The sequence below is a fragment of the Budorcas taxicolor genome, chromosome 11 (assembly GCF_023091745.1).
Source record: "Budorcas taxicolor isolate Tak-1 chromosome 11, Takin1.1, whole genome shotgun sequence".
NCBI lineage: Eukaryota > Metazoa > Chordata > Mammalia > Artiodactyla > Bovidae > Budorcas > Budorcas taxicolor.
In genome coordinates, this window is record NC_068920.1 from 56,333,283 (window position 1) to 56,345,399 (window position 12,117).

General features: G+C 36.5%; 1 protein-coding gene across 2 annotated transcripts in view; it reads left to right on the forward strand.

Moving 5' to 3' along the window:
• The window catches only part of ZNF451 (zinc finger protein 451), a 95,867-nt gene that overhangs the window by 28,665 nt on the left and 55,085 nt on the right, over nucleotides 1-12,117 (forward strand). For both annotated transcript variants that reach the window (XM_052648749.1, XM_052648751.1), the window contains exons 4-7: nucleotides 487-606; nucleotides 4,934-5,045; nucleotides 9,143-9,293; nucleotides 10,407-10,533. In XM_052648749.1, coding sequence (XP_052504709.1) covers nucleotides 487-606; nucleotides 4,934-5,045; nucleotides 9,143-9,293; nucleotides 10,407-10,533 — 510 coding nt within the window. The remainder of the gene's footprint in view (nucleotides 1-486; nucleotides 607-4,933; nucleotides 5,046-9,142; nucleotides 9,294-10,406; nucleotides 10,534-12,117) is intronic.

A 12,117-nucleotide genomic window follows, 5' to 3' on the forward strand; every position in this document is an offset into this window, starting at 1 on the left:
TACCACAATTTACACATAAACAAGACAAGTTCTTAGAAATTTGATAATATTAAAAGTAAATAGTTCCTTAATCAACAAGGAGCTGCTGTGTAACACAGGGAACTCAGTATTCTGTAACAACCTATATGGAAAAGGAATCTGAAAAGAATGGATATATGTATATGTATAAATGAATCACTTTGTTGTATACCTGAAACTAACACAACATTGTAAATCACCTGTGCCCCAATATAAAATAAAAATTAAATTTAAAAAAGTAAGTGGTTCTTTTTAGTTTTTTGGCTGCACTACATGGCATGCGGAATCTTAGCTTCCTGACTGGGGATCAAACCCATGCCCCCTGCAATGGAAGCACAGAGTCTTAACCATTGGACTGCCAGGGGAATTCTGTAAATGGTTCTTTAGTAACTCTTTGGTAAATGGATATATGTAATCCCAAAGCTAATTTTGTTAGCTAAAAGGAATGAAAATTGTTTTCAATTATAGGATAAGCATAAAGACCATATTGACCATCAGAAGGATAAAGTCGCCTTGACTCTGGCACGCCTAGCCCGCCATGTTGAAGTGGAGAAACAGCAGAAAGAAGAAAAGAATAGGGCATTCAGGGTATGTGGCTGCTTTCATTGATGTTTTACCAGATTATAGAATTGTTTGTAAGAAAGTTAAATAGATACTTATATAATCAAAAGATACATAATTGGATACAAGTTCAGCATGAAATCTAAATCTGCTCATGATTTAGTAGTAGTTCATGATGGCTTTTTATATGTTTTTGTTTGTTGGATTTTGGTCATATATGTATACAGACCAAAAAAAAAGAAAAAATAGACTTGAGTGGACTTTATTTTGGGAATTTAAATTCATGGGATTATATAAGCTTCTAGGTACTTTATCACAGTTTATCAGGGCTTCTGTAGATACAAGCTGTTCAAAGGTTATTTTCTACGTAGTAGAGCCAGACCACTTTCACTTCATCCTCTTCCTTCGATTATTGAATTACGGCAGTAGAAGATGAAGCCTGATTTAGAATCTTGCGTGATATAAACCATTTCAAACTTTGACTTGCTTTATAGAAGGTTACCAAATGAAATTACCTTAGAGAACTCTCCCAATACTGCCAGATATCTATTAGAGTAAAATGTTGGCCAATTGGGTAAAAAAACTTCCTCTTGGGAGTTTAAAAATGGAAGTACAAATCACAGCATAATTTTACCATGTATGTTTTTGCTTCCTTGTTCCGTTGGTTATTATAAAGGAATTTATATATTTCTGTCACCTTTGTTTTAGTATCTCCTTAATCTAATGTAAAATACCTTAATCTTTGAATTTAGAAGTACCTTTGTTTGGGGACTTTTATTAATACTTTATAATGTAATGCCAATTAAACTAGAGGATAGTATTCTAATTGTATGTTTAAAATGCTTAATACATTAGTGATTTTTTTTTTTTTAAAAGATTATTTCTTTCCTGGCAGAGACACTATTCATTTTTAAGGAAGCTTCTTTCCGCAAATTACATTAAGTGTGTGTGTATGGGGAAAGTCTCAGAGAGGAGTGGTTATCAAGATATCCTCTTTTTCTACCCATTTCCTCAGTGATGCTCACTGCTTTTGTGATGAGTTCAGAGTAGTTGCTATGATAGCAAGGATTTTTCTCAAGGATAGTTTCAGCTTTTACCTTTGCAAACGTTCATCCATTGTATTAAAGACTTTAGCTTGTTGTTGGAAAAAGTTTTTTAAAACTGAAATATTTGCTTACCCAGTTTTAAAGAATGCATTTTTCTAGATTTCTTTCTAAGAGAGAAAGTGACTCACACAGGTTCTGTAGCTCCTTGCTTGCTATCCATTCATGATTTTTTGAAAATTTGGTTCTCCTTTATATATAGCTTATTAAAAAAAAAAACTATTGATAGATGACAGAAAACAAAAAACAAAATAAACTACCTAGAAAGAAAGATAATAAAACTAATTCTTGAAGAATTGTAGTAGGTGTTAACTCTGACTACAGAAGATAGTAGGAAACGTCTTCCAGCTCGTCTAGACCTTTTGATTTTTGGTGTCTCACTGTTAAAGTGTATTGTCCATCTTTTTAGACAGAAATTTTTTTTTTTAATCTATTAAAATCTTCATTGAATAAATCACTTTCAGAGATAATGTGTTGTGCTTGACTAGTTGACCAGTTACCAGCTTTGCTTGTTGATATTCTAGGAGTTAAAATGACTCACAAGAGGGGATGTGCCCCTAACATGCATAGGAATAGCTATATAATGCATATGAGCATCTTTGGAGAATTAGTACTCTATGGCTGTACTTAGAACAGTGTTGTGTAGCTCATTTTTTTTCTGATTACAATCTTGAATCTGCCTGCCCCCCTCTTAACTGTGCTGATAGAAGATCCTGTTACATTGCTAACAAGGTCATTCAGTATCCAGGTCTGTTTCTTGCAAATCTAGCGTTTGTGGCTTTGTTATTTCTTTTTAAGGATATAAAAACCTTTTTGAGATACAGTATGGTATACTGGTTAAGTGCATGAGTTCTAGAATCAGATTAGAGAATGAAAGTTTAAATCCTGGCATTGTTATTTGTCCGTGTGCAATTTATTTGAACTTCCTATGCCTCAGTTTTCCCATTATAAAATGGGAACCATACTGGTACCCATCTTACAGAGTTATTGAGAAAATAAGATCTAAGATGCTTTAAGAATAGTGCCTGGCACATGGTAAGTGGTTAATAAGTGTTAATTGTTATTAGGTTGGTGCAAAAGTAATTGCAGTTTTGCATTGTTGAACTTTGCCATTTGATATTGAAATACATTCTTAAACAAATGTGGTTATGTTATGCATCATTTTAATGCACATTTCCTGCTATATTTTTTTTCTGATATCTTACTGTTTATTTTATATGTATTTAGACTGGAAAATGTTAGACTAAAAGCAAATTCAAGCGATTTTCTTACTCGAGTTCAAACGGTTCATTAAGCAGCAGAGACAACTTGCAACATCGACAGTGCAGTTGGCCCAGGAACTGCTAACGAACGTATAGTGCAATGCTGATTCAAGAAGTTTTGCAGAGAAGACCAGAGCCTTGAAGATGAGGAGTGTAGTGGCCAGCCAATGAAAGTTGACAGTGACCAACTGAGAGCCTTTATTGAAGCTAATCCTGTTACAACTACACAAGTTGCTGAAGAGCTCAACATGGACAGTTTTATGGTCGTTCAGCATTTGAAGCAAATTGGAGAGATGGAAAAGCTCAATAAAGTGGGTGCCTCGTGAGCTGACCAAATAAAAAATATTGTTGCTTTGAAGTGTCTTCTCTTATTCTATGCAATAACAATGAATCACTTCTGGATTGGATTATAACATGCAATGAAAAGTGGATTTTTATGACAACCAGTGACGACCAGCTTAGTGGTTGGGCTGAGAAGCAGCTCCAAAGCACTTCCCAAAGTCCAGCTTGCACCAAAAAAATGTCATGATCACTATTTGGTAGTCTGCTGCCAGTCTGATCCACTACAGCTTTCTCAATCCCAGTGAAACCTGCCATCTTAGAAGTATGCTTAGCAAATCAATGAGATGCACTGAAAACTGCAGTGCCTGGCACCAGCATTGGTCAACAGAAAGGGGTCCAGTTCTTCTCCATGACAACATTGGACTATACATTGCACAACCAACACTTCAAAAGTTGAACTAATTGGGCTACAAAGTTTTGCCTCATCCACCGTATTCACCTGATGTCTCACCAACCGACTACCACTTTCTTCAAGCATCTCAACTTTTTGCAGCGAAAACACTTCCACAACAGCAAGAGGCAGAAAATGTTTCCCAAGAGTTTGTTGAATCCCAAAGCATGGATTTTTACGCTATAGGAATAAACATTTCTTGTTGGCAAAAATGTGTTGATTGTAATGGTTCCTATTTTGATTAATAAAGATGTGTTGAGCCTAATTATAATGATTTAAAATTCATGGTCTGAAACCACAATTACTTTTGTACCAACCTATAGATACAGCATGATTAGAGTATGCAAATAGATTCATCCGTAACATAACCAGAAAGATTTAGAGACTGTAAAAGTCTAAAGCATCTAGTTTAGTAGTTGGTGCTGGCCCACTGCCTGTTCTTGTAAATAAAGTTTTATTGGAACATAGCCATGCCCATTTGTTTACATATTATCTATGGGTGTTTTTGTGCTGCAGCAGCAGAGTTGAGTAGTTACAAAAGAGACTGTATGGGCTGCAGAGCCTTAAATATTTATCCTGTGGCCCTTTATGGAAAAAATCTTTGATCTAGATGGAGTAGATGTTTTGTACTGGTACATATTAAGTACTAATGAGGGTCTGCTCTTACACTGTTCATTGAACAAATATTTAATAGGCTTCTATATACTTCAGACTACATGTGGAACATTTGAAAAAAAAGTGTTTTAAAATGTAAGGATGAAAATAATCATTCGTATTTCCATTCCAGAGATAACCATTGACATTTATCATATTTATCGTCTGCCTTTTTCCCTCTCTGCAGGCAGAGTTACATATCGCTTGAAATAATCTTTGCTTATATTTGACCCTATTCATTTAATACTATTTGGTAACATACTTGATATCAAAAGTATATTCCTAATTCATTGAAAAGTTTGCTTAGTGTTTCTAATGACTTTCATGAAATGTACACACCATAATTTACTTAAACAGTACCCTGTTGTTGGAGATTAAGTTGTTGCAAACTTTGTGCAAATATAGATGACATTGGGATCAACATCTTATTTAGAGCAGGAAACTTTGGTTTGACTTAGCTCCTTAGGATAGAGTTCTAGACTTGGAGTTACAGGTATAAAGGATAATCAGTATTTTCTGATCACTGTTGTGACAAAATCATTTTCTTAAGGAAACAAGATTAGTAATCACAGTTTAATTGATTTTTTTCTTAATATCTTTAGGAAAAAATCGATTTTCAGCATGCTCATGGGTTACAAGAATTGGAATTTATTCGAGGACATTCTGATACAGAAGCAGCCAGACTGTGTGTGGACCAGTGGTTAAAAATGCCAGGTATTCTTTTAGAGATCAGAGGCTTCCCTGAAGCCCTAAGGCATTGTGTCTGTTTATTCAGTTGCTAGTAAGTATATAAAGTATTGAAATTTACTTAACTGGAGGCCTGCTTTACCTACCAGTTGTCTTCCTATTTTGGCAAAAGTGTATTTTGAATAAAAGTAATCCTTGAGCTGATTAGATATTGCTCATTTATTCATTCATGTGTGTCCTACATGAAATAGTACTATGTGAGGCTATGTGAAGGTGTGTAACAGGTTATTTGAGGTCAGGATTCTGTAAGGAAATGGAATTTAAGCTGAGATAGAAATGATTAGCATTTACTTATTTATTTGTCCGTGGAACCTGTGTAGATATTTTGTTGGAAGTGTTGACATTGGAGGCTCATCTAAAGCAGTGGGTAGCTTCTTCATTAGTAACTCTACAGACCTGAGATTCCTGGAAGAATTACTGTGGAGCATTTTCCTTCCACCAGATAATTTGGTAAAATTTTTGAGTCAGTAGGACAGTCCCTTAGGGTTCCCTGGTGGTTCAGACAGTAAAGAATCTGCCTGCAATGTGGGAGACTTGGATTCTATCCCTGGGTTGGGAAGATCCCTTGGATAGGGAATGGCAACCCTCTCCAGTATTCTTGCTTGGAGAATCCCTGGAAAGTGGAGCCTGGCGGGCTACAGTCCATGGGGTTGCAAAGAGTCAGACATGACTGAGCAACTAACACTTTCAGGATAGTCCCATCATGGCAGCTTTTCTAGCCTGTCTTGTACAAGACCCACTGAGCCCTTAGAGGCTTGGGTTACTCACAGAAACCTTAGCTGTGGATTTAATCCAGCCAAAAGTTTAGTTGCAAAAAGTCTTAGAAATGATCTTTGTATGCAGTGCTCAACTTTGAACCTGGATATCTTGTTCTGTAGTTTTCAGAGCGCTTTTCTTTGAACAGAATAAAATTGCCACTTTTAAAATAATTCCAATAATTTGTAGGTATTTTGACACTTGGCTACTCCCTGACACTGCATTTCTTATCTCCCGGTATGTTTGTGCCTGGCAAACTCCCCCCTTGCCCTATCCTCCCTCTTAAATACCTTTAACTTTTTTCTTACTTGCCCATGTGGTTAGCCACAGGCAAGTAAGTACTACATTCAGTACTAGAGGGTGCTAGGTTTTTTAGTCTGCCTAAGTTTGATTGCCCAGTTGTCTTTGATGCTACAGTGTTTTATTCATTTTTTGCCTATAGTTTTTACCCTGTTGTGTTGGATTGATATGTTTACATATCTGTGTCTTTTACTAGATTTATATGTTATGGGAACAGAGGCTAAAGCCTAATTAATTTTTTTAGTGTCAGTGCCTAAGAAGGCGGCTCTGCACAGAGATGTCCAATAAGTGTTGGTTGAATATTATACCAGAGTGGGCAATGAGTGTTTGCATATGAACACAGAAAGGAAGCCTAGAATCATGTTCCAAATGTGACTGTCATTCAACTAAACAAAAGAATTGTTTGGTATTCCAAACCTACTTTAGAAAAGTTTACTTGAAAATTGCTGTCTTTAGCTATATCAGAATCACTTGGGAGTCTTAAATACAGCTTTGGGCCTCACTTCTAGAGGGTATCTGTAGATCTGGGAAGATTTTGATACAAAAATGGTGTAGAACTACAAGGCTTACAAGATCTCTTGTAAAATTGTTTCTCTCATATGAATCTAACACTTTCAAGTCTTGCCTAGAATGATTGTTGGGTCAGTAATATATCCCTTTAGGCCTAATCTCTGGCTTTCAGCTTGTCAGAATATTTTCAGTTCAGTTCAGATCAGTTCAGTCGCTCACTTGTGTTCGACTCTTTGTGACCCCATGAATCGCAGCACGCCAGGCCTCTCTGTCCATCACCATCTCCCGGAGTTCAAACTCACATCCATTGAGTCAGTGATGCCATCCAGCCATCTCATCCTCTGTCGTCCCCTTCTCCTTCTGCTCCCAGTCCCTCCCAGCATCAGAGTCTTTTCCAGTGAGTCAACTCTTCACATGAGGTGGCCAAAGTACTGGAGTTTCAGAATATTTTAATTCACTGTAAATTGAATTCATGAACATCTGAGTATATATTTTTCTGAGTGGATCAAGTGGGAACAGATGACTCAGTTAGCTGTCTTTATAATTCTTGTCAAGATGTGGTACTGTAGATCACTTCAGGTCACACCTGGTTCATTGGTGGCTGATAAGCTTGTGCTGTGAATTAAGGTCTTTAGTTACATTCTTTTTATGTGGTGGTTTTATCTTCTTGCTTGGTCCCTGCCACACTGTAGCACTGAAGAGTTACGGGGCTCTTGCTGGCATAGCGGCTTTAGCATTGGGCTGTACTTGCTGTGGTGCCATTTCTTTGAGGAGCGGAGAGCTGGGGAAAACAGAGATGTCTTTTTGCTGTCAATTATAAAAAGTGAGATTCTACTTCTCAATAGCATTAAGGGACTCCATTCAATCTATTCCAAAGTATCCAGCCATTATAATTCAGATCTTTGATTAGAAGTAGTGTAAGGACATTACAATTATTCAAGCTTTGGAAATCCAACTTTTTTATAGATATTTATAGTTAGACCAGTTTCCGCACATTTGAATACTTAGTCATTTAAAAACAACACACTATACTATTTAAGGAAAAGAGCTGTTTAAATCTCTCTGTATTTTGCCTTTCCCTGGATAAAGCTTATTTTCTTCTAATTGATTGCTTTCTCCACTTTAATTTTTATCCAGAACCTCTATGGCTAAGTAAAGGTCTTAATAGGCAACACCTGGGATGTGGATGGACAGTAAAAATTACTCTTAATTCTGACTGCATTAAAAAATGAAAGCAAAAAAAGGTGTATTATCATTAATTTCTCTTTGAATATGATTAATGCTGTGTTAGTCCTTTTTTATTGATAGAACACATTTATAAGCATTTTGACAGCATTTAATAGAGCCATTTCTTCCATAAACAGAAGAGCATTGAAACCTTCAACATAGGTAACCATTTGGGGATCTTAACTAGATGATGTTAAAGGTATAACATTTTATTCCAGTTAAATGCTTAAGGACTTGGTAGAAATTGCCATAAAGATAAATACACAATTTTTTGTTATATGAAGTATTCAAAGTATTTGAGTGAAACAAGTTATAAGAAATAATAATAATCAAACTATATATCAGAATCCTCCTAGCACTTTTTAAATTCTTTGTTTATAGAACTTAACTCTAAATTTTTCACTGTACAACATGCATTGGGAGTTTGCCTGGAAACAGAATTTGGCTGAGGCTGGAAAGTTGTGTGACTGTAAGACCAAGATTATGACGGAAAGGGATAATCTTCACCAGATAAAAGGACTGGTGAAGGCATTCTCCTTGTCCTCCCCATTCCCGTCCCGTCTCAGTTACAGCCTGTATAACTGAACCTTAAAATGTGTGTAAGATACTTAAAAGAGAAAATAAGAATTAGAAGAAAAAATCTTTGTCAACTTATATAAATGAACAGAAGGGAGGCAGGTACAGTGGTTGTAGAGCAACTGGTTTTCTGATATAGTCCGTCTTTGACATTTCTTGGCTGTTGAACTTACGGGAAGAGTTCTTTTCCTCAAGATAATATTACTTGGAGATCTTAATGGCTTTCCTTGTCCCAAATAGCTATTTATTTGTAGGTTGTTATATCTTTTATAAGAAAGTTTGTAAGCACTTAATTACTAGTAGGATCACCCATTTGATGCTGCCCAGAAGGCGATGGCACCCCACTCCAGTACTCTTGCCTGGAAAATCCCATGGACGAAGGAGCCTGGTGGCTGCAGTCCATGGGGTCGATAAGAGTCGGATACAACTGAGCGACTTCACTTTCACTTTTCACTTTCATGCATTGGAGAAGGAAATGGCATCCCACTCCAGTGTTCTTGCTGGGAGAATCCCAGGGATGGGGGAGCCTAGTGGGCTGCCGTCTGTGGGGTCGCAGAGAGTTGGACACGACTGAAGTGACTTAGCAGCAGCAGCAGCAGCAGTGTTTTTCTGTTGTTTTTTCATAATTTTGATTACCACTCCAAAGGACAGTTACCTGAAATAGGAACTTAAGAGTTTATATTCTGATGATACAGGACTCAAAACAGGCACAATTAATTCTGGAACAAAAGGTTCATTCCGAAGAGGAAGCCAGATTCGAGCATCTGGGAAACCAATTTCATGTCCCATAATGCACTGTAACAAGGAATTTGATAACGGGCACCTTCTCTTAGGACATTTGAAAAGGTAAGTGTGATGTTCAGAACAGTGGGTGCTGAAGGAGAACTGAGAGCGTGAGGCACCTCTGCCATTGCGATTGTAGCTTTATATTCCAAACTCCTACGGTAATTTACATTTCTTAGGCTTCCTAGGAGGCTTGAAGTCAGATTGTTCTAGTGATATTCAGTCCTAATATGTTTCATAAAATTCTGACCAGACTGTTTGCATTGATGTACATTTGGATCAGTTTTACAGAAATTCAGTCTGTTAGCAAATTTTAAGAGACACAAAGCATTTACAGATATGTGGGCTAGCCCAAAGAAAGATAATATGTCATTGCAAAGTAAATGCTAAAGGCAAACCAAGTGTAGCAAAGTTAATAATAAATGTTCTATTTATGAGAGCCATGATTTACTGAATTTTGAATAGTAGAGCTTGAGAAAGTAAATATCAAGAGAAGGCAATATTAAAGGAGTTAAATAGTCCTTACCTTCGTAGTCTCCCCTTCTTATAGTTTGAAGAGGGGAGTTGATAGTTTGGGGCTCTCGACCCTCTCCAGATGTCTCACCCTGCTTATGCCTGACCCTGCTGTGAGAGCCTTCTGGAGAGGGGTTCAGTATTCTACAGATAACTGTATTTTAAGTGTTTTTAATTTTTAAAAAGTCTTTGAGGCAGTTTTCAATGACACAAATTTGTTAAATGATTAAAATGACATTAAAAGGATTAAAAGCCATTTTTAGGAAATAGGTGTGTACCAGAAAGCTTGACATTACATTATTATTCTAGTGATTCATTTACAATTATTTCTGAGTTTTATTTTGTTCTTTGCAAGAAGAAATGGATAATGGCTGTACAGTTTTCCGAGTGGCAGTTTACCAATTTGGCGAAATATGCTTAAATCCATTTTATTGTATCTTGAGTACTTTTTTGAAATTTTAAGCTGTTGGTCACTGTTTCAAGAGATAGCATGGTATACGAGAACCACTTGATACTTCTTGAATATAAAGAACATTATTTAATACTTTAGTAGAAGAAGTGTAAACACTTGAATATGTGTGTCTAACTTAACAAATGAAGCAACTGAGTGCTGCCTCTAGAATATGTCAGATTTTCTAATTTTACCTCTGTTTTGCCAAGTAGGTTCGACCACTCTCCGTGTGATCCAACAATTACACTGCATGGACCTTTCGTCAGCTCCTTTGCTTGTGTAGTATGTTATAAAAATTTTGTTACTCAGCAACAGTATAGGGATCACCTTTTTGCTAAGGTAAGAACATGTCCTAAGGTAAGAATAGGTATTCTTTTTCTAGAGATCCGTGGGGTGTTTTCTTGCTGTTCTTAAGCTTGCAGTCCATAGTGATGCACATAAGGATCAAAACTGTGATTGTCGGTGATAAATGAAATGATTTGGAACGTTATTGTGGGCAGTTAACCCTGATAGCTGAAAGCTAACAGTCCTAAAGATTATCATTGAAACTCTTTTTATTGAATTGCTCTGTGAAATTGACTTACTTTGTTCAAGATGTTCTGTGAGTAAATCACATGATAATCAGAATGATATTCTTAAGGACACTGCTGTTCAGTGCTGGTTGACATGTCAGAGCCATGTAGTCAGTGATGATCCTTTATCAGTGCTGGTATTAGGAGATCAGGTATTTAAAAGGTTGTGTTACATGACTCACATTGTGTGAAATCTCAAGGGACATGAGATTGAGTCATACTATTAGCAAATTCAGTGTAGTAAAGAGCCCTGTAATAACTGTTTATCAGACTTGATATTATTAGCAGGTATCTCACTTATTAATGTTACAAAATGTTAATTATGTGATATTTTCACTCTGGAAAAGTTTAAAAATACTAACAAAAAGAAAGAAAATAAGAAACCCCCTTTAAAAAAAATTTATTAAAGTATAGTTGATTTACAGTGTTGTGTTAATGTCTGTTGTGCAGCAGAGTATTTAGTTATACATATATAGACATTTCTTTGCATATTCTTTTCCATTATTGTTTATCACAGTATATTGAATATAGTTCCCTGTGCTATTCAGTAGGACCTTGTTTATCTATTCTAAACATTATAGTTTGCATTTACTAACCTTAAACTCCCAATCCATCCCATCTCCACCCCCTCTCCCCCATGGCAACCACTGGGAAATCACTCTAATGTCACTATAGAGATAAGCATTATTAACGTTTATATATATATTTCTGTTATTTCTCCATACATAAATATTTTTATATAAGATAAGGTATCTAAATTATTTCATAATTTAAAAAAGCAGTGTGTTGTAAGCATAAATGTTTAAATGTTGAATCAGTATGTACATTTAAAATAAGTGAATGGCATTCTGTATGACTATAATTTATTTACTTATTTATTAGTGATTGGCTGTGCTGGTCTTCGCTGCTGTGTGGGTTTTCTGTATAACGATATTTATTTACTTGTGGTTGGCTGTGCTGGTCTTCGTTGCTGCGTGGGTTTTCTGTAGCGTGCGGGCTTCTCACTGTGGTGCTTCACTTGCTACAAAGCATGGGCCCTTGGGTGCAGGGGCTTCAGGAATTGCAGAGCATGGGCTGAGTGACTGTGATCCCGGGTCCTAGAGCACAGGCTCTGTCGCTGTAGCTGGCCACTGGGTGAGTTACTCTGCAGCATGTGGGATCTTCTTGGATCAGGGATCAATCCTGTGTCTCCTGCATTGGCAGTGTGGATTCTTTCCCGCTGAGCCACCTGAGAAGCCTCTCTTTTAATTTCCTATTAGATGTATTAGTTTAAAGTTTTCTGTCATTATAAACAATAACACCTTAAATACCCTTGTAGCTAAAAACCTATGAAAAGATTGATACTTCAGGT